Source organism: Manihot esculenta, chromosome 3 (genome assembly GCF_001659605.2).
Source record: "Manihot esculenta cultivar AM560-2 chromosome 3, M.esculenta_v8, whole genome shotgun sequence".
In the NCBI taxonomy this organism is placed as follows: Eukaryota; Viridiplantae; Streptophyta; class Magnoliopsida; order Malpighiales; family Euphorbiaceae; genus Manihot; species Manihot esculenta.
Window position 1 is genome coordinate 19,618,876 of NC_035163.2, and position 27,064 is coordinate 19,645,939.

The following is a 27,064-nucleotide window of genomic DNA, read 5'->3' on the forward strand; positions in this document are numbered from 1 at the left end:
TAAAAATATTTTTCAAAAATAAATTATTTTCTATAAATAAATAAAAATTTTATATACTTCTGAAAATAGAGTGATTAATCAATTAAATTTATTAAACAAACTAAATAACTAATTTCTCTAATACTCATTTGGATATTTTATTTTTGTAAATTTATCTAATTAGATATAATATTTAAGCTAAATAGTTGTTGAGGTGATCAGTTAATTTAATTTCTAAAACTTTTAAGATATTAAAAATAAGCTAATCTCACTTTTTTTTTCCTTAATAAAGGAGCATGAAATTAAATGGCAACCGGTGACATGCAAAATAAGGTTCACCATGGCAAATTTCATGTAGCCTATATATATATATAAAAACTCGGAGATCATTAAAAACTACAGCTTCTGAATCAATGCAAATTCCTCGTGATTGATTTATACCATCTTGAAAGCCTTGATCTTAACCATTATTTGTTGATAAAACAGATACCCCAGCAATGTGGAGAATTAGACTACAGATGTTGAACACGTTTCAGAATTTGTTGGGCTTGACAACTGTGGATATATCTTCCAATGACACCAAACGAATCCTAAACATAACTAAAAGGAAAAGCAAAATTGTAAATTATGGTTTGCAAACTAGAAAATGGCAGGTTTAACTTGTGCATTTTGTAGACTCCTAAGCAATCAAACAAATCAACAAAGCATCTAGCCAAGATTATCTAAAGGATTACAGATTATTATCATTGATTGGAACCTTAATGCCTGTATTAATCAATAGACGGACTTGCAAAGAACATGAACCACAAGGCAGAACAACTGATGCTAAAGCATCTGTTGCTGCTGTTTCAAAAGATACCTTATTTTCATCCCTCAACAATGTATATCCCATTTTCTCCAACTCTGAAGAATCAACTGAGAAATAATCACCACATCGGCACTGGTAAAAGAGCTCCACCACTTCTCCACCATCTTCAATCATCATGTCCTCTAAACTTAGGTCTTCTGCTGCAACTCCAACTCCTGTATCTTTTCTCAAAGCTCGTAGCTCTTTATCATAAACAGCACGTGACCTTGCATTGCCAAGGATTTCCCAAGCGTTCTGCACCTTCAAAAATCTATCTTGTAACTTATTCTGATTATCACATTTCTGATAAGTGCTTTGCAGTTTATCTGGATGATAATTAAGGATGGCTAATTTGTAGCTAGTACGAATTTCTTCATAGCTAGCATCTTCTTTGACAGATAGAATGTCATAGTGAGATTCTTCTACAGAATTCTTGCATCGAAGCATAGCTGTGTGCTGTTCTTTTATCAGATTAGCTGCACCACATAATTCAAAGAAAAATTATCAAGGCCATAGTTTTGTTTGCTATGGATTAATTTCATAATTTTTTTAATGGAATTCATTTATAGATCTATATCTAATATGTGGGTATGCATCAAACTTTAAATTGATCAAGTTGAGCCAACTTTACCAAAATGGATAGTATTTGCAAAGGGATTCTAAACTAACAATGATACAGTTCTACAAACTTCAAACTAGTAAGATTCTTCAATTAATAGATAAGATACCAAACATGAAAATTAATTTGCAAATCAAATTTGGTCTAAACACAGTGAAGTTAATTACCAAATGAAGATAACTCAGCAAAAGCAACCCTTCTGTCCAAACACCAAACAGAAGGCCCAAAAATTTCAATTAGGACTGAGAAAGCTAACAAACCAACAACAATTCACAGAGGCATAAACTGAAATGACAATACATAAAGCTAACAGGTTAAATCAAGGAACATGAATTGAGAATCACCAAAGTTCATTCTACAGAACACGAATTTTATAAAAATCCAAAATTAAGAAACCATTAAGATACTAAATTGAATTGAAATTTTTAAACCTAAAAACCTGAAAGCAGCAACGAGCAAGAGGGAACGAGCTTACAAAACCAATGAGAGATCTTTAAATACCAATTCTAACGTTAATAGCTTTGCAACGATCTCTTGCACAGTACAGAAGAGGGAAACTGCCGATCTTCACTCTCAAAGACTTCAAGGAAGCGCAAATCAACGAGAGGGCACTTTTTAAATTGCTCGCGATTGATATCACTTTGTGTTCTGTGATGTTTCTGCTTTCGAGATACTGTGTTACGAAATATACGAAATATTCGAAATATAGGGTTGGATGGACGGTTGAGATGAATGGCTCAGGTTGAAAAAATTAGCAAAGCAGGAAGAAGAATTAGGCAAAAAGTTAAATTTAGTAATTAAATTCTAGTTTCGGTTCAAATTTATTATTAATTAATATTTTTAATAAATAAACAGTTATATAATTTATTTGAAAATGATATAAAGCATTTGTTTATACATGATTTTTTTAACTGTATACCATGTGAAAAACTTTTTTGGAGTGGTGAAAATTTTTGGTGAACCTAGTGGAGTGAGGATTTTGACCATTGGGAGACGGTTGATTTCAGCATTTTTTTCCTGATCCGCTGTGTATAGTTTGCTTTCGCTTGGTTGTTTCGATTTTAATGGTGTTTTTTTATTTTGTTGCATGTGAGTATTTTGAGACTACTTAACAGGAAGAGGTTTCATCCTCTCCTTTTTGGGTCTGATTTTTATAGTTGCATGTTTTTGAGAGAAAGCTTAATTGTTGCGATAATAATTTCAGACTGCGCCGCTATGTACAATTTATGCTCATTTCGATTCTGTAGTATCACCTTTTTTCATGCGGTGTTTGTATTGTTGGTGAATCAAGTCTGTCTTGAGTTTAAAGTTGGTATGAGTGTGTTGATGATAGTGACGGTGATATGTGCAATGCAGGTCTCTTATGATAAAAGTCTGAGTGTTATGGTTGCATGTTATGTTTGCTTTTCTGCTTCTCCCTTGGGCATGCGTTGTTCTCTCTCTTTGGTAATAAGCATCTTCACCTCTTCTCCCAAGCTGCCCAACAAAGGTAGTGTTGCCTCTTTCAATCCCTAGCTTTGACAGGATTGCTCTTCCCAACTTCCTCGGCTCTGGATCTGGAGGTGAATCGATTATGGTGGCTGAGTACAAGAGATTTAAATTGTCTAGAAGATTGAAGCAGATAGAGAGAGAAAACAGGGATAATAGGGTATTACTGAAATTAAAATTTATTCTCTTTTTTAATATATTTTTTTTGAATTGGCTCTTTTTAATATATTTAAACAGTAAATTAACGATAAAAAATAGAACGACTTTTATTTTTAACACAATTAAAATTTGAAAATTTAAATATTTGATTTTAAAAATATAAGAATTGATTAATTAATTATATTAAAATTTAAAAATTAAAATATATTTTATCTTACAAATTATTTTTTTAATTATAAAAATATTTTTTATTTTCTAATTTTTTTAAATTGTTAAACACTAAAAATGAATAAACTCTAGAAAATGTAAAAATATTTTATTTCAAAAATATTCGCAGTTAAATAAATGGAGCCATTTATAATTGTCTAAAAATGCTAAATACTTTTTTTTTATTAGAAAAATATTTAAATATTTACGATTTTTAAATTTTAAAGTGAAATTAAACTTTTTTTATTTGTTATCATTAGAATTAAATTAAATTTAAAAAATTAATAATAAATTATAATATAGTCCTTAAAATTCTATTTTACTAATAAAATAATTTTTAAATATATATTTTTATTACACTAATATTATTTTTTATTAATTTCATTATGTACTCTTATTTTCATTTTTATATAATATCATAGATTATTAATAAAAACTTAAAATATGAAAAAAAAAAAAGTTTAAACATATAATATTTGTCTTATGTAAAATATTATTAATAAAAAATAAAGTTTTTCAAATAATAAAATATTTTAATATATTATTTGTATGTAATATTTTATAATATAAATTTATTTATAATAAATATTTATAATATGTTTAATATTACATATAATAAATATAAAATATATCCATTTCAAAAAAAATAAATATAAAATATATTTAATTTTAATATAAAATTTAAATTAATGAATTATATATTTTATTAATAATATAAAATTTTAAAACTTTTAATTAAGTCTCTTAAATTGAAAAAAATTAATTTAATTTTTAAAATATAAAATTTTGAATATAAATAGAAATTACTGAATATAAATGTATGAATTACCGTTTGAATTTTTTTTAATATATTTTCTTGCTAAATACTATCTTTCACTATTATAGCAGAAGATGCTTGAAATTTCAAGATTCTGCATCCCATTTCTAATAAGATTCCATATCCCACTGCGAACAGTTCCCAATGTATTTTACACTTTGGTTTGCAGGAGCCAAAGTAATATAAGCTGTTTTAAAAATAAGTTTTTATGAAGTAAGGTTTTTCACCATTGTTGAATCTCTATAATATTTTATTAATTGAGGAAATTATAAAGTTTTTAAAAATATCTGCAGATTTTAAAAGAAAAAACAATACTAATCCACTAATTGGGCGCTTGAAAATAGAGTTTTTTTTAATTGATTTTTAATCTCTTTCAAACCATCTAGTTAGCTATTTTGCAGATCAAACCCTAATGAGGACCTGCAATAGCTCCATTGTTGCCATCTTTGAGAAAATAAATGTTTCCATCCACTTTTGATCTTCAAATTGTATTGTGGGTTCATCTTTTACAATCCAAAAATAAATGTTTCCATCCACTTTTGATCTTCAACTTGTATTGTGGGTTCATCTTTTACAATCCAATTTTCTATCCCATCACCATGTCTCTATAACACACGCCACCAATAACCAACCCGGTGGAAGCGCCAACCATGACTCCATAGTAGATGTTCCAATATATCAAAGACTTGGAGACCATTCTAGCAAAGATGAAGAATCAAGTAGAGTCCTCCAAAGCTCTTGAAAGTGGAAGGAACTATTCTCTGTTAAGAAAATTTCTCAAGTAGCAAAAAGTAAAAGAACTCTTTCAATGTAGCTTAGACTAATCTTAAAAATGCAAGCAATTGATGCTACTTATTTACAGAGGACATACATTTATTGGCATCCTTTATCTTTCTAATTGCAAGAAGTTTAAAAGTCACATAGCTATGATCTACCTTACTGTTCTTTCCAGATGCGTCCAGACACTTTCAGCTTCAGCTCCTGTTGATCGCCACCTGAAAAGAAAAGTGCCATGTTTCTCTGAATGATTAGTCCATCTTGGCTATCTCTAACTTTCCTATGGCTATCGCGGATGCTTCTGGGTATCCCTTGCCATGTAAGCTTTCTGCCATTTCCACCAACTTCCAAACTGTAACTGAATTGCCTTGCTTCGTCTTCGCTGCCCATGAATCTCAGGAATGCCATGAAAACAGGTGCCATTCCTAGTTGAAATGCCTCAAAGTGCAAGCAGAACTGTTTGCCAAAACAATTGAAAACCTGTACCAGAATATAAGAGAATATAATGCAATGGCTATGTCTTGCTTCATAATTTTACATCCTATGTATTTGCTGTTGAAAATCCACTACTTTAGAATGATTCTGTTCTTTTATCAGGGAAAAATAAATCAGTTCTCATAGGGAAAAAAGATAATGTACAATTAAATGGAGATCTTACAGTTAACATCCATGTAGCATTATCAATTTCTTGGGGATTGGATTTGACATATCTGTGATTGAAGGTACATCCATCATGCATGTCAACCTTGTGATCATTCTTCAGATGCATAACAAGAAGTGGAATATCACCAGTGACAGAACATTCAGCTCCGGCATACGGGCAGTTGTACGGACGATATTTGCAATTCTTTTCATGCTTTAGCTTGCTATAGTATGGAAATATATCAGGACAACCAACAATCTGGTATTTGCAGGGGAGTTCAAGTGATTCGGCAACTTTTTCCAGGGCCAAGCACCTTATATTTCCAAGCTCTCCTCGGCAAGTGGGGCAAGCGTTGTGTATTCTAGCCTTGCAATATGAACATAGAGTATGACCATTGGGACACTGGCATGGAAAATTAGTAACTTAGCCATTATAATGCAGGTTAACAGTAGGACAATTAAGCTTCTCAACAGAATCACATATCAAGTAGAGTAGAAAAGGGTAATCCCTTTTCTTCACTCTCCAAAGGAAATCAAAAGGAACTCTGGAGAGATTTCTTCTAATACATATATATATATATAGAAAATAAAGTACTACATCTTGATACAACTAACTGCCAATTTTCAAGAAATTTTCTCTCTTTTTATTCAGAGGAGCCTATATATACTAAAGATAATGGAAACCTCTGAATTTTCTAGTTTTGATAATGAAAAAAGGCATACCTGGTAAATTGGGGGGCACATTAAATTCATGCAGACAGGACATTCAAGCAGGTTCTGCACATCACTAGTTGATGATGTTCCGAGATTTCCACCGAAACTTGTTGCTGTTTTTCTCGAAGGCAAAGCTCTGAACTCAGTATTGGAGGTTGCCGTTTCATAATCTGCAAATGCAACGCGTGACTCGATCATCTCCTTGGAGATGATACCACCAGGGGCCATTATCTCTTATCTGAATTGTTCTTGCTAGCACTATTGTCTCTTAAGTTGAAACCAGTACCATAGTCATGGTTTTCCAAGTCTCCACAAAAAGCTTACCCTATCAAACATAATTAGAATAAAATCAATTTCCCTGTGAAGCTTCAATTTTTAGAAATTATGTTCCAAATTTCTCTCTTTAACTAACTAAAAGGTAAATTTTCATAAGAGGTTGAGAATCTAAAAACACAATGCTAAGGTGCTACAACATTAGAGCAACTGAAAATCCCTAGGGAGATGGTGAAGTGAAAAGGTACATAGAATTGAAATGACTAGTGCCGAATAGGCCAGTAGTGAAGAAAACTAAGCAGATACTATGTATGGAACTACTGCCTGCCGGTGTGCACAAGTGCAATGTTTCTCTTTCACATAAAGAGTTGTTCACTAATATTTTTTTTTGTGCATTATGGAAGAGTGAACCCACTATAAAGCAAAACCAACAATCTACAAGAACAATATTTACATGGTTCGCTCTCCTAACTCAGGGCTATGTCCACTAGCATGCTTTTCTTCCACTATTTTCAAACAAATAGTCGATTTCAAGCACAAGGCTATCTCCTCTTTAGCCGATTACACTCAAGAAAATCCTCACATCAAAATTGCTCATATACACATTGGTTAGCCACTTTTACTCTTTTATGTCTTCAAACAAGGCAAAAGCCCCTCGTCCATGGACAATAAGCCGTTCTGCATGAATTCTACGCCTCTCCCACCTTAGAATGAAGCTTTCGCATCGAGTAAACGTCAAAGTAAAATTTTCACTAATACTACTATTTATAGTATTAAACCACTCAATTCTAATCTAATTGAGAATCCCACTCAATTTTAGAATAACACTAATTATTTATCATTGAGGAATATTTCTCCTACTCTAATTAGGAAAAATAAAATCTTTTCAATATCCTACTTGGATTATGAGTCATAAACATAACAATTCATTAAGTTTTATAATTTAAACTACATTTCATGATATACTACACAAAGATATGAAAATTTTTAAAAAAGATTTCAACAATGTTTTGATTTTTTGCTATTGTACATAATATATTGATAAAATTTGCATATCGAGATGCACAATGTGATGTATAAATGAGGAGTATATAGAATTTTCTAAAATTGCCTAAAACGACAGCATTCTGTTCATGCTTCCAATAAAAAATGTGAAAATTGTCTTGCAGAAACCTCATGCTGGTGGTATTCTTTGTAATCTTACCAGAACCTAGTGTCCCTGCAGCTCTGAGTATCATACTGTAGCCTATTATATAATCAAGCTAAGGGAGATGAGAAGCACTTTTCTGATATTTCCCAAAGCATGCACAGCCAAAAACTCTCCTAATACTTGGACATCTAGTATGAAACAACAATGGTTAGGACAAATGAAAGATTCAAGCACTTGAAAGAAAACTGCATGATTTCAGAATGAGCAGTTTATGGATGGGCAATGCACTCCACACATAACAAAACAATGAAATTTTGTGCAGTGAGTAGCTGACCACTAAACTAACTTGGCCACCACTTACATTATTTCACATTGATGATTTATTTTCCCTTTCTTTTTGTGTGGTAGAACAAAGTTGATTTCACTAGAAAAAATTGCAAGAAATGGCTTAATTATAAGCAAATCTGCAGGAGGTTCCACATTTTCAAAGGAGATTTCAGGAGAAAAGGGAAACTACCCAGATGAAAACTAAGCCTGAATTACCCTTTTCAAATGGGAAATAAGAAATTGAACAATCAATCGACACCAAACACCGGTTCTAGCATCTAACAAACAACTTGAAGTACTAATCAAGCATAAAAATGAATCTTAATAACTATCCTTGAGCAACAACAATGACCAAAAACATTAAGAGAGAGAAATTAGGAAGAAATCTGACCAAGAAATTCAATACCCAAATGAGGAATTGACCAGAAACTCGATCAACCAACAAGAAAAGATACCCACCAGAGTAGAAAACAGAAGCAGCAACGGTAACATCAAACCCAGATGAGATAGCGAAGTCCAAAATCTTGAATATTCAATCAACTTAAGTACCCAATAATTGAATCATCTTTGACACCCAAACAAAGCTAGACGAGAAGCAAAGAGAAGGGGGTGACGTGGAGGAAGGAGCGTGATTGCAGGCCCTTCCCGCAAATTGCGTGTCCGAGCTTGGAACAAATTTCGCTAAGCAAAGAGTCAAAGAAATTGGATTTGTCTATCCATGCAGTGACATGTATATATGGAAATCTTTACACCTTTGCATGCACAATTCTTAATTTATTATTTTTTGTTTTTGTTTTTATTTACTTATATTAATTTTAATGTTGGTATGATTGGCAAACGCTTTGCAAGAGGATGATTAACATCTCAGAACTCGACACATCACAAGGAGAAATTATTAGATACCAATAATTTTCTTTTTCTATTATTTGTTTTTTTTAAGCAATTTTTCTTTTATATTTAAGAACTATTGCACCATTAAATAAAATAATTACCTGAATTTTTGTTAGTAAAAGGTAATAATAGAAAGATAAATTATTATTTTAAAAAATCAAAGTGTAAATGAAATAACTAATATTTTGATACATTAAATTTTTCAGTTTTTGAAAACTAATATTTAATTATTATTTTTTAAAATCTAATTAAATATTCTTATATTTTATAAGATCAAGAGTTAATTAACCTCTTTGAGTCTTCAAAATTTATGTTCTATTTAAAATTTTAATTATTCACATCATTTAATCTTTGTGATTTTAATTATTTATATTAATTAATCTTTTTATTAAAAAAATAAATTAATTAACAAAATCTAACAACATAATAAAAATTTCTTTTGTGCAGATTTTTTTTTAAATAAGAATTAAAAATAATAGACTTGTAGTCTCTCTTATAAAAGAGAAATATGTTGATTAGTGATTATTTGAGATTTAGAAAAAAATAAAATTTATGTTTATATGAAAAAATTTAGTCTAGAATAATCACGCTCTCCTCTTTTATTCTTTTTTTTTTTAATTTTCTAATGACGTATAACCGCCGCTTTATTATAATGTGACTTGTTGTTGTTATAGAACCGTACATATGAATATACCAGAATTGATATATCTATCTATCCTCGTCGGACGGTCATTTAATTTCCTTTCAGTGTCCGTCTCCTACTCCCTATCACGTCAAGTGAACTAGGCTCTTCACTGGCTAGGCTCCTCTTTGGCGAGCCTGAACTATTGGTCAGTCCAATCTAACTTAATCGCGGGTTGGACGGTGTTGATGAATCAATTTGTACAGTGGACTCTAATGTATTTTGGTTATATTTTAATCTTTCAGAGTTGGATTTCAGTCTGAGTGGTAGAGACTCGGCAGTTATCAATTAGTAAAAAAAAATAAATGACAATCATTTTTATTAAAATACAAAATTTTTTAATGTAGTTTTTTTAAAATAATTAACTAACTAATTTAGTAAAATAATAGGCTTAATGATTTAACACAATTTGGCCTAGTAATAAAAAAAGCTTTTAATTTTTTTTTTTCAAACAAGCACTTTAAATTTAAACATTTTATATAAAAATTTTTTTAAAAATTTAAAAATATACTAAATAAGTATTTAGGATATAACTTATTTTATTATTTAACAAAAACTTTAAAGCCGTAAAATTTTCCTTTGCTTTTTTTTCCTTTATTGATTACTTTTTGCCCATTTTTATTTATTATTTTTTAAATGTTGATTTATTTAAAACTATATGCCGTTTTGAAAAGATTAATGGGTACTAATTATTTTTTTCTAATTAATCTTATTTTTATTAAATATAATAATTACTTCTATAATTTTTTAAAGTCTATGTTATCATTTATTTATTTTTTTAATTAATTCACCTTTTTATTAATTTTCTATTAATAAATTAATGAAAAAAATTATTGACATCAAAATAATTATATAAAATAAAGTGCAATTAATCAAATTAAAAGTTAATATATTATAATTTAAATAATTTAATTATATTTTTAATTACAATATAAAAATTTAAAAGGGGAGAGTTTTTTTTATTTTTTATTTTCATCAAAAGATGGAAATTGATATAATATAGGAGTTGGCAATAATAGGGTATGGCCCATTTGTGGTTTCTGCATTGGATTTCCCATTGTGAAGCTGACATTTCCAACACGCAACGTTTTGATTTTATTTTAAGTGGGATCGAGCCGTTAAATGTTTGAAATTAAACAAGGGATCCGGCTATGCGCTTCTGTGGTGGAATTCACTTGAATACAGATACATCCTTCTCATTTATTGGCTTATGGCAAGTCAAAGTAAGAAAAAAAAATAGCATTTTAGCTATTTTTTACTTTGACTTGTGTTGACAGTGTCGGGCTCATGTAGAATTGAACATGTGTGATCAACTCAACGGGATGCTTTGTGGGGATGTGTATCAAAATCATTTAATTCAAGGAATCCGAGGGCCAACTGGTAGGCGAGACATAATAATGAAGAGAAAATCTGAATCTCCTATGAAAATGAAGGGCAGATCCGCTCGCAATTTTAGCCTGATTATGAGGATATTAAAGTAAATCTCTGACTCATTTTCTGTGTCATGCTCAAATTAAATTATATGATAAGTACTATTAGAAATGTAATTTTGAATTGCTTAAAGCATTCTCCATGGTTCTTTAAAATAATTATGTTCATTTATAATGAAATAGAGAAAAATAATACTGTAATATAAATTTAATTTATTTTGATTCTCATTTCTCTTCTTAGAGTCCTCAAACAGACTTTAAAGATCTCCTCCATTCATGTCCCTTATTAGATACAATACTCCCATAATATTTCCCTCATCCTACGATAAAAGGGAAGAAGGAGGGTAAAGGAAAACTGACAGAAGTGAGGGCCATGAAACTGGTCAAAAGAGTGTGGTGCTCAAGATAAATATGAGATGTTGTTCTCCTTAATGATAATTTAGTACGAGAGAAGGAAATCTAATGAGAGGAAACTCTCTCACATCAGATAAGTATAATGTTTTTATATTTTATGATATCATTCTTTATCTTACTTTATTTAGTTATTCATTTTTCGAGATATTTTGTGTAGTATTGAGTAAAGTTCTTTGGGATGTGGGACTTGATAAGTTGGTGCTAACAGATATTGTGAACATATAATATATAGCTTCCGTAGAAGGGATTGAAAGATAATGCGTAGTATTAAAAGGACAAGTTTAGTCCTATCTTTGTCATTGGGCAGGAAAGAGACCTCATAGCAAAACAAAAGCTCTCACAAGTGGACCAACGTGGAGGAGAACCGAGATAGGTCAAGAAACACAAGTTGCTTGAGGCAAGTTGATGAGACAGGTCAATGTTGTGAGCTGTGATGAAAGCAGTATAATAAAAGGGAGTATCTTCTAGTAATTTCTGTAATACCAGGCTAGACCCCGGCATCGGAATTCTTACCTTCCGGCGGAATCTCCATTGAAATCCAGGATTTCTCGGATGTCGGAGCCCTCTAGAAGGGTAAAATAAATGTTTTCTAAAATGTTTTTATATGTTTTATGGTTTTAAAGAAAGAAAGAAATCGAGTTTTGAAAGAAAAGAGCTTGAGGGAAAAACCCAAGTTCGGCCGCCGAACATGGAGCGGATGCGGAGGCACTTTTGGCCCCCGAAAGTGGTTTGGCCAGCCACCTATAAAGGGCCCCCTGTCCGAAAATGGGCGAGTTTTCTCTCTCCATTTCCGGGCAAGGTGAGTCTACGCCATCCCTTGTCAATCTTGTGCTTTTCCTTCAAGTCTCTCATGATTTTATGAGTTTTTACCATGTTTTGAAGATTTTTAAGCTTAGACCAAAGTTTTGGAGCTTGGAGACCTTCGGAGCTCGTTTTCCTCCTCATCTCCAAGTTGGATCACCTCTCCTCTCGATCTTCAAGAGGTAAGTGTAGATCCATGCCTTTTTACATGTTTTAAGTAAGTTTTAAAAGGGGTTAAGGGTATATAATGCATGTTTAGAGTAGATGTAAAATGTTAGGGTTTATGTTAGTTTAATGAGGAATGTATGTTTATGTTGATGTTTGTTGAGGTTTAGGCTAGTTTTATGCCCCTATATGCTTGAATAAGTGTTTATGCATGTTTTAGAATAGTTGAATGCATGTTGGAAAGTTGGGATGGCTGAATGTGGAATGGCAGAATCGGGTTCTGCCACTCAGGAGGATCCAGGTTCGGCCGCTGAACTTGCCAGAGGAGGCAGTTTAGGCCGCCTAAACTCGCCCCCGAAAGTTTAGACTTTTGGCTCTGGAGGGGAGTTTCGGCCGCCAAACCTGCCCCCGAAAGTGGGTGACTTTCGGCTCTGGAAGCACTTTCGGCCGCCGAACCCTGCCCCCGAAAGTGCCTGACTTTCGGCTTTGGAGGGACCTTCGGCCGCCGAATCTGCCGCCGAAAGTCCCCTGCCCAGACTTTCTTTGCATGTTTTCTATAATACCCGACTGGACCTCGGCATCAGAATTCCCATCTTCCGGCAGAATCTCGGATGTCGGAACCCTCTAGAAGGGTAAAGTATGTTTTTATAAAATGTTTTTACATGTTTTTAGTGTTTTAATGAAGAAAGAAAATGAATTTTTGAAAGAAAATACCATGGAGGAAGTGTAATACCCGGCTAGATTCCGACATCGGAATCCCTACTTTCCGGCGGAATCTCCGTTGGAATTTAGAATTCTGATGATGCCAGAGTCTTCTAGAGGGGTAAAATGTGTTTCTAAAATATTTTCACATGATTTTATGATTTTTAATTGGAAAAGAAATTGAGTTTCGAAAAGAAAAGGCCAAAGAGGAAGGACCCAGGTTCGGCCGCCGAACCTCAAGTTCGGCCGCCAAATATGGGGCTGTTTTGGGAGTGCTTTAGGCCTCCGAAGGCTTTGAGGGTAGAAAACCAGGTTTGGCCGCCGAACCTCAGGTTTGGCCGCCGAACCTCAAGTTCGGCCGCCGAACATGGGATAGTTTAGGAGGCACGTTAGGCTGCCGAAGGTGGTGAAGTTGCGGAAGCAGCTTAGGCTGCCGAAGGTGGTTGACTGGCCACCTATAAAAGGCCCTCAGACCGAAAATGGGCGAGTTTTCTCCCCATTCTCGAGCTCAGGTGTGTTCATGCCCTCTCTTGGTTGATTTCATGTCTTTTCTTCAATCTCTCAAGGTTTTTATAAGTTTTATGGTTGTCTTGAAGAGTTTTAAAGCTTAGATCGAAGTTTTGGAGCTTGGAGATCTTTGGAGCTTGGATTCTCCATATCTTCAAGTTAGGATCGTACCAACCCTCGATCTTCAAGAGGTAAGTGTAGATCCTTGCTTCCTTTAGGTTTCAAAAAGTTTTAAGCAAGTTTAATGAAGTTTTAATGCTTGAGTATGGGTAGATATGCATGTTAAGGGTTTATGTGGGTTTTATGCTCAATGTATGTTTATGTGATGTTATGTTGAGAGGTTTAAGTTAGTTTTTGCCCTATATGCATGTGGGAGTGTGTATACATATTTGAGAGGGAGCATGTGAGGTTTTGGGTTGCTTTGGAAGGTTTGGGAGACTTGATTATGCATGAGGCTGAGTTCTGGATGAACTCAGGTTCGGCCGCCGAAGGTGGTTTCGGCCGCCGAACCTGCCTGTGGAGGCAAGCTTTTGGTTGCCAAATCCTGCCCCAGAAAGTTGGACTTTCGGCTCTGGAAGGGACTTTCGGCCGCCGAAGGTGCCGCCGAAAGTAGCTGAGTTTTGGCTCTGGAGGGACTTTCGGCCGCCGAACCTGCCGCCGAAAGTGCTCTGTCCAGCCTTCCTTTGCATGATTTCTATGCTTGTTCTAGGATGTTTTAGAGGGTTGTTGGGGATTTGTTTATGAGTTGTTTAGAGTGTGTTTGGCACCTCATTCGAGTCCACCTTTGTAGGATCGGACCCGAGGGATCAAGGAGGCCAGCAGTGTTAGCTGTTGCAGAGTCAGTGTAGCGTCTGCCAAAGGTGAGTGGAACTAAACTAATCTGTTATGTTAAAGAAAATCAAATGCCTAAAGCATGTTCATGCATCATGATTATATGTAATAGGTTGATTGCACTAGTGTCACGAATGTGATGCATTGCATTATTTACTGTTGCTGTGGATGGACCAAGGCGACTTCAATAGCCCATAGATCTGTCATGATTGAAAATCTTGTGTGAGCTCCTTTAGGGGGGCCGGGCACTATGTTGGGTAAGTCCTGTGAGCCCTTTTAGGGCCGGGCACCATGTTATGTGATTGAAAGTCCTGTGTGAGCTGGCACTATGTTGGGTAAGTCCTGTGTGAGCCCTTTTAGGGTCGGGCACCATGTTATGTGATTGAAAGTCCTGTGTGAGCTCCTTTGGGGGCCGGGCACCGACAGAGGGAGTTTTGAAGTCATGTCCAATCCGTGATGTGAAATGTTTGTGCTGTGGCGCATTTCATGAAAGCATATAATTAATGAACTGTTTTATTGTTCTACTCACTGGACTCTTTAGCTCACCCCTCTCCCCTAACCCCAGGTTTGCAGGTCAGAGATAGTCTAGGAAGACGTTAAGGGTAAATGTTATGTTTATGTAATAGAGTAGTGCTTTAGTGTGGACATGTATTGTAAATTGATATAATGTATTGTAAGATAATGTAATGTAATGTAATGTAACGTAAAGTAGAGTTATGTTATGGATTAGTGTTGTGCTTGGCCCTAAGGCTTGGTTAGTCCCTTTTTAGTACATGATGTATGAAATGTTTTAATGTTGAGTTGTGTGTGAACCAAACTTGTGACATGTGATGTTTACCACGCTAGAGTATTTGATGAGGACTCTAGTGGAGGTTTTATGCTTATGGTTTTTGATGCATGCACAGGTTAGGTTTCGGTTCATCGGATGTGATCCAAGCTTGATGTATGTAATGTTGACCCAGCTAGAGCATTTGATGAGGGTTCTAGTATGGGGTTCTTTTATGTTTACAGTTACGTAGCATACAGGTCAAGCTCGGTATAAACACCATATGTTTAAGTTTTTATGTTAATGTTTTGATCATGTATGAGATTTGACCAGGTGATAGGAGGTATGTTAGGCTTGCTACGGGTCCCGGCGGCCTTAAGCTGATCTGGATCCTAGCGCCGATAGCGGTCCGGTTTCCGGGTCGTTATAGGAAGAGTCCAGGTTCGGCCGCCGAACCTCATGTTCCGCCGCCGAACATGGTGCTCTTGCGGAAGCACCTTTGGCCCCCGAAGGTGGTCTGGCCAGCCACCTATAAAAGGCTCCTTGTCTGAGAATGGGCGAGTTTTCTCTCCCTATTTTCGGGCATAAGTGAGATTTCGCCTTCCTTTGATCGATTTTATATTTTCCTTCAAATCTTCCAAGTTTTTGACAAGCTTTCATCTTGTTTTGAAGTTTTTGAGCTACAAAGCAAAGTTTTGAAGCTTTTGGAGACCCCCGGAGCTTGTTCCTCCATATCTCCGAGTTTGGGATCGCATCTCCTCTCGATCTTCAAGAGGTAAGTGTCGATTCACGCCTTTTATGATGTTTTAAGTAAGTTTTAAGAAGGGGTTGAGGGTTTTGATGCATGTTTAGGCTAGATGTAAAATGTTAGGTTTTATGTTAGTTAAGTGTTGAAGGTATGCTAAATGTGATGTTTGTTGGGGTATATGATAGTTTTATGCCCCTATATGCTTGAGAATGTGTTCATGCATGTTTTATGAACATGTTTTAGAATAGTTGAATGCATGTTGGGATGTTGTGGGTGGCTGGAAACGCAAGGCAGAACCGGGTTCTGCCCTTTGGGAGAGCCCAGGTTCGGCCGCCGAACCTGCCTGTGGAGGCAGCTTTAGGCCGCTTAAACTCGCCCCCGAAAGTTGGACTTTCGACTCTAGAAGGGAGTTTCGGCGGCCAAACCTGCCCCCGAAAGTGCTTGAGTTCGGCTCTGGAAGGACCTTCGGCCACCGAACCCTGCCCCCGAAAGTGCTTGACTTTCGGCTCTGAAGGGACTTTCGGCCGCCGAACCTGCTGCCGAAAGTGCCATGTCCAGCCTTCCTTTGCATGTTTTTTATGAATGTTTTATGATGTTTTAGGGGGTTTTTGGGGAGATGTTTAGAGTCATGTTAGAGTTTGTTTGGTCCCTCATTTGAGTCCACCTGTGTAGGATCGGACCCGAGGAACCGAGGAGGCCAGCAGTGTTAACTGCTTCAGAGTTAGTCCAGAGTCAGCCAGAGGTGAGTAGAACACAACTCTTTTTATTGTAAGTAAATAAACTTTTAAGCATGATCATGCATAAAAAATGCCATGTATGAAATAGGTCGTTTTGCATTAGAATTCACGAATATGATGCATTGCATAATATGATGTTGATGTGGATGGATGCTGGATGGCCCATTGGCCCTTGATATGATATGATATGATATGGTATGGAAGTCCAGGTCGAGGCCCATTCTACGCCCCTGGCACATTGGATATGCTATGTTATGATATGTTAAGCGAAAGTTCTGAGGAGCTCCCATTGTGGGCCGGGCACATTGGATTATGTAGAGGGTCATTGGTGACAAGTCCATCCTTGATGTGATTTTTTTGTGATGTGATGCATTTCATGATGGCATATGTTTAATGAACTGTTTTTAATGTTCTGCTCACTGGGCTTTTGTAGCTCACCCCTCTCCCCTAACCCCAGGTTTGCAGGTTTAGGATAGACCGGGGAGTCGTCAAGGGTAAAAGCTATGTTTATATAATAGAGTAGTAGTGAACATGATATGTAAAATAATGTAATGTAAGGTATGGTACAGTGATGTAATGAGGAATAGTATTGTGCTTGACCCTAATGTATGGTTAATCCCCTTTTAGTACATGATCCATATGAAATATTTTAATGATGAGTTATGTTGAACCAGGCTTGACTTTTGATATGTTGCCCCACTAAAGCATTTGATGAGGGCTCTAGTGTGGGGTTTTATGTTTACAGTTATGGTGCATGCAGGTCAAGCTTGGTGTATGATAAAGTTTAAAGTTTTTATGAAATGTATGATCATGTATGGGATTTTATCAGATGTCCAGGATGTATAGTAGGCTTGCTTTGGGTCCCGGCGACCTTAAGTCGATCTGGATCCTAGCGCCGGTAGCGGTTCGGTTTCCGGATCGTTACAGAGTGGTATCAGAGCCCTAGGTTCATATGGTCGGACCTAGAGAGTGTCGGGCGCAAGCACAATAGGAAAAATTATGTCCACTAGGATAGAATATAGAGTCCTATCTTGATGATGATGTGTAATGCCATGACTATATGCATGTGCATTAATAATATGCTATGTATGATGTGGGTTCATGTGTTTCCACATGAACCATATGATGTTAATGTTTATGTGTATGTTGTGTTTCAGAAATCAGAATGCGAGGCACTCGTCGATTTGCACGATTGACTGGAGTCCCACCAGAGAATGAGGGCATGGATGCCCATCCCCCTGCCTTGCCAAGGGCAATGTCATGTAGATCAAGCAGAGAGGAAACGTCAAGAGAACCTAGAAGGTCTTTTGATGTAAGCAGAAGGGGGACAGTTCAGGGTGGAATGTCAGCTGATATGAGGGGATCAAAGGAGGATGAACAGAGAAGAGATGGTAGCTTGGGCATGAGCATGACAGAAGAGGGCATGGGAGAATCTCAAGGAGGCGCTCAGGCCTCGGGGTTTGGATATCCACTCCAATATCAACCTTTTCCACAAGGTCCAGGGTATCCGATGGGGGTACATCGGATTACTCCAGCTTTAACCTATATCCCTCCTTCATGCCTTACCCTCCTTTTTATCCACCATATCCCCAGTACCCCATGTATCCACCCTCACCCTTCTATCCAAATCCAGCAAACCCTAACCCAGAGAATGCTGCACCTCCACCGCCACCAGCAGAACCTATGGTCCCTGATATCCAAACACCTCAACCTAGCTCATCTGTGGGGAGTAATGTAAAGATGACCAACTATCTAAAGTTGGATGCTCCCAAGTTTAAAACAGGAGATGACCCGTTTGAGTATCTCAAGACGGTGAAGATGATAACGGATGAGTTGGGAGCTAGCGATAGTAGGGCCATTCAGATGGCAGGGTTCACATTGAAATGCAAGAAAGCAAGAGAATGGTTCAAAAACTATGTGGACCCGAGATTGGAGAGCTTATCCTGGGAGTAGTTTGCTAATGAGTTTGCAGGATGGGCTTTTCCGGATAGTTCCAGAGAGCTGAAAGTGGTTGAGTTTGAGCAGCTAAGGCAGACAGAGGAGATGAGTGTCGACGAGTACACCGACAGGTTTCTGGAGTTGCTGCAATATTTGGGCCAGGCATATGATACAGATCAGAAGAAGGCCAGGAGGTATACCGTGAGGCTCCACCCCAGGTATTCCTCCCTAATTCTAGCAGCAGAGAGAGAGGACTTTCACACCATAATGGATGCAGCACGGAAGATGGAGGCTAGTGCCATTATTCATGGGACAGTTAAACAGCAAGTGGCACAGTCTTCGGGTTCCAAGACCCCAAGCATAGGAAAGTTAGATCCTTCTTCTCTGAGTGCAGCAGCTTCAGGCAGTAAAAAGTGGGGCAAGCCCAAGAAGAATAAGTTCTGGAACAGGTTAAAGTCAGGTTTGGGTTTAGGGGGTGGCTCGAGCTCAGGTTCAAATGGTTCAGAATGCTTGAGGTGTGGTAAGCCACACAAGGGAGTATATCGGTTTGGGACGACAGCCTGCTTCAGGTGTGGGCAAGAGGGACACATAGCACGGGAGTGTCCTAGGGCACCTTTTATGGCACCGTCCCAGCAGACGGCTTCATGTAGTGTGGCCCAGCCAGTAGCTCCAGCCATGACTCAGGGCAGTGGCAGAGGTAGAGGCAGAGGGAGAGGGGCAGCCTCTTCTTCAGCGGGTTCTCGGGGTGAAGGTCCATCAGCTCTAGCTCGGATCTTCACTATGACACAGTAGGAGGCAAACACGTCAAACACCATGGTGTCAGGTAATCTCATCATTGGTTGTTCAGATGTGTATGCTTTAATGGACCCTGGTGCTTCTCATTCTTTTGTTGCTCCGAGAGCCGTAGAGAGGTTGGGTTTGATAGTCTCTGGGTTAGAGTGTCCCCTCTAGGTCAGTGGACCCAAGTGTGACCCATCAGTGGTAGAGTCGGTCTGCCGGTTCAGTCCAGTGCTTGTCGAGGGTAGATGTCTTCCAGCCGACCTTGTGGTTCTAGATTTGAAGGATTTTGATGTCATTCTATGGATGGATTAGCTATCTACTCATGGTGCTACCTTGGACTGCAGAGACAAGGTAGTCAGGTTCAGAGATCAGGATGGGTTAGATGTTGTCTTCAGGGGAGACAAGAGGGGTATGCCTAGAGGTCTGATATCAGCCCTGCAGGCTCGTAGGTTGCTCAGGAAGGGTTGTCAGGGGTTTCTAGCTCATGTGAGAGAGCTTGATAGTCAGGTTAGGGAGCCCGCCTCAGTGCCCGTGGTCAGAGAGTTTCCAGATGTCTTCCCACACGAGCTTCCAGGACTACCACCTGCTAGGGAGATAGAGTTTGAAATAGAAGTGATGCCTGGAACCAGACCAATCTCTATCCCTCCCTACAGGATGGCACCAGCAAAGTTGAAGGAGCTAAAGGAGCAGTTGCAAGAGTTGGTAGACAAGGGTTTCATCTGACCGAGTACCTCGCCTTGGAGCGCTCCAATGCTGTTTGTAAAGAAGAAGGATGGATCCTTGAGACTTTGTATCAACTACAGGCAGTTGAACAAAGTCACTACTAAGAACAAGTATTCGTTACCTAGGATCGACGATCTATTTGACCAGCTAGCAGGAGCAGGTTGTTTTTCCAAGGTAGATCTGAGATCTGGGCACCACCAGTTGAGAATCAGAGAAGAAGATTGTAACGACCCGAAAACTGGACCGCTACCGGCGCTAGGATCCAGATCGGCATAAGACCGCCGGGACCCGTAGCAAGCCTGACATGCATCCTGTAAACCTGTTTAATCCCATACATGATCAACAACATACATAAAAATTTGAACTTTTCTTTTACCAAGCTCAACCTGTGCATGCCCATGAACATATACATAAACATAAATATATACATAAACCCCACACTGGAGCTCTCATCAAATGCTCCAATGGGGCATCTCATCATACACAAGTTTGGTGGAACATAAACATAATAAAACATAGATCATGTTTACAAAAGGGATTACTATACAAACTCGGTCAAGCACAATTTCTAAACCTCAATCTCAAGACTAACATTTACATAACATAACTATTCATAACTTTACATCATTATACAATTTGTCATGTCCACATTCTAACTATTACAACTCAAGACTTCATTCACCTTGACTTCTCTGTCTAGCCGGTACCTGTAACCCTGGGGGTTTAGGGAAAAGGGGTGAGCTACTAGAGCCCAGTGAGCAGAATAATAAAACATTTAAATCATATGCTATAATGGAATGCAACACATCACAGACAAATCACATCACGGATGGTATTGTCACCAAGAGTCCTCTACATTCCAAAGTGCCGGGACGTAGAATGGGTCAACCGGTCTTTCTCTTAACATAACATAACATAACATTCCAAAGTGCCAGGGACGTAGAATGGGTACAACCTGGACTTTCTCTTACATAGTGCCAGGGACGTAGAATGGGTACACCTTGACTTCCGTACCATACCGTATCATATCACATCGCATCATATCGAGGACTAAGGATCATCCAATAACCATCCACATCATCATCAAATTATGCAATGCAACATATTCGTGAATTCTAATGCAAACAACCTAGAATATCACATAGCATTCGTGATGCATGAACATGCTCAAATCTATATTGATTTGCTTTAAAACATAAGTGTTTATTCTACTCACCTCAACCACTACAAAAAAACTGTGAAATTGCGACCAAAATTAGCGACCATATTTTTTGGTCGCTATATAGCTACCAATCAGCGACCATTCTGCGACTAAATGAATGAAATAATATATTTATTTAACAAAAAGCTTAGCGACCAATTTTTGGTCGTTAATTGGTCGCTATTTAGCGACCAAATATAAAATGGTCGCTAAATTTAGCGGGAATTAATGGCGCGAGTTATTTGCGACCATATTTAGCGACTAAAATAATTAGTCGCTAAATAGCGACCAATCAGCGACCAATCAGCGACCATTTTATTTTTAAAATTTTATTTTAATTTTTAATTAAATTTTATTTTATTTAAAATTTAAAATTAAAATTAATATACTGTTAAAATATTTTTTTATAATTTTACATATATTCTTATTTTTAGTATAATTTATTTTAAAAAATAATTTAAAATAGTGTTATTATAAATTAATACAGTATAATATTTTAATATAATAAAACTATATTATTTATTTTTAAAAAAATTATATCATGAAAGATAAAATTAATAAATATATAGTATAAAATATTTTAAATAATATAAACTATAAAAATAAAATTTTAATTGAAAAATAAAAAATAAATCTAAATAAATTATAAAAAATAAACTATATAAAAATAATTAAATAATATAAACTATAAAAAATAAACCTAAATAAACAAAGAACCCCTAAATCCCAACCCTAAATCTCTCTCAACTCTAAGTCTTCTGCCGCCCTCCCCTCCCCCATTCGGCCTCTCCGTCACTGGTCTGGTACAGCCTTGCGCCTCTTCTCTCCCTCTCTTTCTCTCTCGTTCTCTAAACAAATGCCAAGCGTAATCGCTAAACTTTATAGCGTTTTCTTCAAATATCAACAAAAAAGCCTTCTGCAGAGCTTATCACAGCTTCCTTTCAGCGATAAAGCTGACCCTTTTGGCTTAACTTCTCGGCCCCATGAATCTATCGCCTCCAGCAACCCTTTATTTACTGACGGTGTCGCTACCAAGGACATCCACGTCGACCCCTTTTCTTCCCTTTCTCTCCGGATCTTCCTCCCTGAAACCGCTCTCGCTTCCCCATTAGCTACTAGTCGAGATTACGATGTACCCACTTATGGAGGATATTCTCCACCGACGAGTAAGTTCAACAGGAAGTTGCCTGTAATGTTGCAGTTTCACGGAGGTGGGTTTGTAAGTGGGAGCAATGATTCGGTGGCAAACGATACTTTTTGCAGGAGGATAGCCAAATTGTGCGACGTAATTGTTGTTGCTGTTGGGTATAGATTGGCACCAGAGAGTAGATACCCAGCTGCGTTTGAAGATGGCCTCACAGTTTTGAATTGGCTGGCCAAACAGGCGAATTTGGCTTCTTGTAGGAGATCCTTCCAGGTAACCATTCGGTTCTTTAAAATTGAGTTTTTCTTGAGCTTTCCCAGTAGATGGTGCAGACCCAACTCTGTATCCAAACAGGGGAATTGTGCATAATTGTTCGTTTGTCCAATGATTTCGAGTCTTGGCCTTTTTTGTTTATCGTTGGAATTAGAACTGGAATTTGTGGAATAATTATTTTGAGCCATGGGAATAGCCTAGATTATGATTCCACATTTGACTTACAGATCAAGAACACACTGTTGCCTAATGTTGGAGCTGTAAAGAATAGTCTTACAGCCTCCTTTGTTGAATTTTACAGCTCTAAACATTGTTGACATTGTTTGAGGGTCAAATATTGTGTGTTAGAAAAATTTATAAATGACAAATTATATGACATTAAATTAAAAATTTATTGGATGACTAGAACATATAAGTTTGTTCTCTGCAAGATACCTATGTGAATACCCACAAAGCTAACCTTATTGGGCCATGGGTAGATTGTTCTTGCTGATGAGACATGAAAGTGAAGAAACTATAAGATTACTTTCTGGATATGTCTAACTGACTTATCTTCTTACAGCTGTCTGCCGCTGCTCAAGCTGTAGGGGAAGTAAATCTGGAGAAAAAATTTGCAGCAGCGAGTGAAAGCCTGCGCCGAGGTATTATGTTTGCCAATTCACTATATCTATGATATGATTGAGATCCAATCACAATCACATATGGGTAAAATGGTTAAACACAAGGTTAAATCTTATGGCGAGTTTGCAATTATTGCTGCTTGAGATGTGGTTGAAGAACATGCAATTAATAGTTTTTATATTATATATTATTCAATTTATAATATATATGATAATATTAATTTTAATATTAATATATTAAATTTATATTAATAGTTTTTTAAATTAAGATTAAAATACTAAGATTAAATTAAAATACTAATACTTTTCTTCACTGGTTCAATAGGGGACTTGATATTTATTTTTATAAACTTGATTGAAGTTAAATATGAATTACATTGGTAAACATGACCTCATAGCAAATCATTTTATGATTATTTTTCTGTTGTAGGGAGATTGATTTTGTGAATGAGATGGTGCGGACTCTTGCTGGGAATGGAACCAAAGGTTCTGACTATAAAGGTGGAGGAAAAGGAACGACTCAGGTAAGATAAGGGAAATGGTACTTTCGAATGTACTTTAAAGATGCTTCCTTAGTTTCGTGTTAAAATTTTGGGTCTTCTGTTAATATGCTTCATAAAATTGGGATTAATGGCATCATTAATCTTTTTCTTTCATAAAAAATAATTGGACATCTCCCAGCATATATTCAATAAAATTTACAATGTTTCCTTATTTATAAATACATACTTCTTCCTTCAGCTTCTCAACTCTCCATGGGATGTCTGCTATGAGCCAGTCAATGAAAAAGTCTATATTGCAATGGCTGGACAGCATCAGATATGGGAGCACAATACTCTAGATGGAGTTACTATAGCTTTCAGTGGTGATGGTTATGAAAGAAACTTAAATGGATCAAGGTATAATGCTGTATAGTTTTACCTTAACTGCTTCTGTGCACTCCATATTAGCATTATTTTGGATTTCCTGAGCAGTTGCACTTTGCTTGTTCTACTTTTCTAAAGTGTATTAACAGCATTCTATTTTCTTCAGACATTTTTCATACTCTGACACTGGTCTTGTTTTATTTTGAAATAGCTCCACTAGCACGTCATTTGCACAACCTTCTGGAATTTCACTATCTCCTGGTAACATTTTGGATTATTTTGACAAACAGTGTAACTTTCTTTGAAATTTGCAAATCATTGTGGAATGTGGACTGCCCCAGTTTATTTCCAGAAGTAAGCTGTTACATTCTTTATTATAAAGGTCATGTTCACTTATGCCTTTTGAAAAGGAAAGAGAGGGGGGCGGTGGATGTTCGTTCTAGGGAAGGACAATATTAGAATCAATTTGCTTTCTTTTCTCATGTTACCAACTTCATCATTTAGTTGATACATGCTATCCTTTGGAGCTTTATCATGTTTTGAGTAACCCTTTATTTCCTTTTTTATTTAAGTTTTCTAGATTCAGTATAGCGTGTATAGCTTTCTCTTCACTTGAGATTCTATTTGAAAGAAGAGAACTTTTCGTTTTTTAGTGAAATTGGGAATTTATTCTAAATTGAAAGCAGCTGAAGTTTTCTTTAAATTTTATCTTTCACTTTTTATCTGTGTGTATTTCTTTTCTTTAAATTTATAGATACTGAAGACCTTGTTTGAGATTGTGTTGTTTGAGGATTGTGGCAACCAGTGGAGTCTCAATAGACCTATGTTGAGCTTAATTCTTATTAGTGAGCAGGTATGGGTGAATCAGGAAATCTGTATATGGCAGTTTTTTTTTTCTTTAGAAACAGCAGTTCTGAATGCGAATTGTTGAAGTACAGCCACATTTTGATTTATAATTTTCCTGCATCACTTCTGATAAAAAAAATTAGCCACGTACTGATATCATGAATGTTGCATCATCACTTTTGCTGACACTTTGTGTTCCGTTTGCAGCCAGTGGATCAACCTCAGCGGCTTTCACTTTGTTTCGACAAACTGATGGCTGATGTCACTCGAAGCTTGGATGCAAAGAACAGCGACAGGTTTACTCAGAATCTGACTGTTTTCAGGCATGAAATCCGTGTGAAATAGCTCGAATGTTGCATATTGCTACCTGTTTAGGGATTGCATTTTACCTCCAGATACTGTGTTCGAAGAAGCCCAAGTACCTTACATTAATTTGACCAGTAAGCTTGGATCATGTTTGCTGTTGGAGAGGAGCTTCTTTTGATGCAGTATCTATATTTGTTGCCAAATCATTAAGAAGAAGAAGGTAAAAGGTTTGCAATGAAGTTGTGTACGACTTTTTCTTTTTGTACAGTTTTTCATTTTTCTTTTCTCAGGTTCCTTTTTGAAAGGATACTGGAAGTGTAATACACAATGATGAGGGGATTACCAAAGACTTGCAGAAGCTAGTGGTGGGTTTGATAGTAGTCTATGTTTAGGGTATTTATTCTTTCTGAAACAAAGATGTAAATCATTCATGGGATTATGTTTTAAAGGTGGTGACAAGTAGATTTATTTGTACATTAACCTCAAATAATTCTTTTGTATTTGTTGATAATAGAAAGAAAAGGAATGATATTTTAGTGTACAATTCTTGTTTTTCCTGCTTATATTGTTCCTGGTTAGTCATAGATATATTTTGTAAGGGTTGATTCAGTTTTATAACACGAGTAGCACAAAGCTATGAGGGGCATTAGTGACTGGGACTATTTCGCGACTAAAATGTAATGATCAATTTACTTTCACATAGCGACTACTCGTTCCTGAGGCGATCAAATAATAAAGAAATAGCCATCAAATTAGCAATAGCCATCAAATTAGCGATCAAAACAGCGATTATTTCGCGATCAAAATTTAACGACCAATTTACTTCCACACAGCGACTAAATGCTCTTCCTGAGGCGATCAAATAACAACGAAATAGCGACCAAATTAGCGACCAAAATAGCGACCATTTAGCGACCATAATTTAGCGACCATTTAACGACCAAACAGCGACTAATATTTCTAATACCTAATTTGCCATGACACCAAATTAGCGACCAAAAAATGGTCGCTGATTGGTCGCTATTTTAGCGACCAATTTCCAGATTGTCGCAAAAAATTTAGCGACTGGCCAAACACCGACCATTTCATTTTGGTCGCTAAATGGTCGCTATTTCATAATAGCGACCAAATTCTGCCTTTTAGCGACCAAAATTTTGGTCGCTAAATCACTATTTTTTTGTAGTGAACTAGCTCTGACAATGACTGAAGCAGCTGACTCACTGCTGGGGTCCTCGGTTCCTCGGGTCCGAACCTACACAGGTGGACTCAAATGAGGGACCAAACAACTAGAACATAACTCTAAAAACATCCCCCAAAAACCCCCTAAAACACCTCAAAACAATCATGCAAAACATGCAAGGGAAGGCTGAACAGGGCACTTTCGGCGGCAGGTTCGGCGGCCGAAAGTCCCTCCAGAGCCGAAAGTCAGGCAGGTTCGGCGGCACCTTCGGCGGCCGAAACTCCCAGACAGAGACGAAACTCATGCATGTTCGGCGGCACTTTCGGCGGCCGAAATTGCCCTCCAGAGACGAAAGTCCTCCTTCGGGGGCAGGCTTCGGCAGCCGAAAGGCTTGCCTCCCAGGTAGGTTCGGCGGCCGAAAGTCCTTCGGCTGCCGAACCTGGTTTCTGCCAAAAGGGCAGAAACTCGGTTCCTCATGCACATTTGCCTCTCAAAACCTTCAATCATGCATATA

The 27,064-nt window shown here is 36.8% G+C and overlaps 3 protein-coding genes across 18 annotated transcripts; 1 reads left to right on the top strand and 2 right to left on the bottom strand.

The window, feature by feature from the left end:
• Positions 1-526: 526 nt before the first annotated feature.
• Positions 527-2,154, bottom strand: LOC110611725 (DPH4 homolog). 4 transcript variants are annotated; one of them, XM_021752144.2, is made up of 2 exons: positions 1,947-2,154; positions 527-1,302 (listed from the first exon to the last, which is right to left on the bottom strand). In XM_021752144.2, exon 2 carries the CDS (start codon positions 1,271-1,273, stop codon positions 710-712), a length of 564 nt encoding a protein of 187 aa, XP_021607836.1. In that variant the 5' UTR covers positions 1,274-1,302; positions 1,947-2,154; the 3' UTR covers positions 527-709. The 4 variants fall into 4 exon arrangements, with proteins under 4 accessions (XP_021607836.1, XP_021607835.1, XP_021607834.1 ...); XM_021752143.2 differs by having other exon boundaries at positions 1,921-2,154; XM_021752142.2 differs by having other exon boundaries at positions 1,613-2,154.
• Positions 2,155-4,561: 2,407 nt separating this feature from the next.
• Positions 4,562-8,734, bottom strand: LOC110611724 (E3 ubiquitin-protein ligase SINAT2). 8 transcript variants are annotated; one of them, XM_021752132.2, is made up of 5 exons: positions 8,406-8,729; positions 7,727-7,860; positions 6,259-6,574; positions 5,552-5,938; positions 4,562-5,373 (listed from the first exon to the last, which is right to left on the bottom strand). In XM_021752132.2, exons 3-5 carry the CDS (start codon positions 6,475-6,477, stop codon positions 5,053-5,055), a joined length of 927 nt encoding a protein of 308 aa, XP_021607824.1. In that variant the 5' UTR covers positions 6,478-6,574; positions 7,727-7,860; positions 8,406-8,729; the 3' UTR covers positions 4,562-5,052. The 8 variants fall into 8 exon arrangements, with proteins under 8 accessions (XP_021607824.1, XP_021607821.1, XP_021607830.1 ...); XM_021752129.2 differs by having other exon boundaries at positions 8,391-8,729; XM_021752138.2 differs by having other exon boundaries at positions 4,562-4,853; positions 5,052-5,373; positions 7,727-8,729.
• Positions 8,735-22,023: 13,289 nt separating this feature from the next.
• Positions 22,024-25,911, top strand: LOC122723183 (probable carboxylesterase 11). 6 transcript variants are annotated; one of them, XR_006350128.1, is made up of 8 exons: positions 22,024-22,732; positions 23,295-23,373; positions 23,783-23,876; positions 24,094-24,251; positions 24,430-24,572; positions 24,973-25,071; positions 25,272-25,590; positions 25,661-25,911. XR_006350128.1 is itself a non-coding variant. In XM_043954588.1 (7 exons), the coding sequence occupies exons 3-6, from the start codon at positions 23,805-23,807 to the stop codon at positions 25,322-25,324; spliced, it is 333 nt and encodes a 110-aa protein (XP_043810523.1). In that variant the 5' UTR covers positions 22,024-22,732; positions 23,295-23,373; positions 23,783-23,804; the 3' UTR covers positions 25,325-25,590; positions 25,661-25,911. The 6 variants fall into 6 exon arrangements, 3 of the variants coding, with proteins under 3 accessions (XP_043810523.1, XP_043810522.1, XP_043810521.1); XR_006350129.1 differs by having other exon boundaries at positions 24,430-24,479; XR_006350127.1 differs by having other exon boundaries at positions 24,430-25,071.
• Positions 25,912-27,064: the final 1,153 nt, after the last annotated feature.

Excerpts from the sequence above, each read along its gene's own strand:
- LOC110611724 (XM_021752136.2), bottom strand. The coding sequence starts at position 6,477 with ATGGCCCCTGGTGGTATCATCTCCAAGGAGATGATCGAGTCACGCGTT. Across the intron at positions 5,939-6,258 it reads TGTGCCCCCCAATTTACCAG|TGTCCCAATGGTCATACTCT; the intron begins GTATGCCTTTTT and ends TTTCCATGCCAG. Across the intron at positions 5,374-5,551 it reads ATGCTACATGGATGTTAACT|GTTTTCAATTGTTTTGGCAA; the intron begins GTAAGATCTCCA and ends ATTCTGGTACAG.
- LOC110611725 (XM_021752144.2), bottom strand. The coding sequence starts at position 1,273 with ATGCTTCGATGCAAGAATTCTGTAGAAGAATCTCACTATGACATTCTA.
- LOC122723183 (XM_043954586.1), top strand. The coding sequence starts at position 22,172 with ATGCCAAGCGTAATCGCTAAACTTTATAGCGTTTTCTTCAAATATCAA. Across the intron at positions 22,733-23,294 it reads CTTGTAGGAGATCCTTCCAG|CTGTCTGCCGCTGCTCAAGC; the intron begins GTAACCATTCGG and ends ATCTTCTTACAG.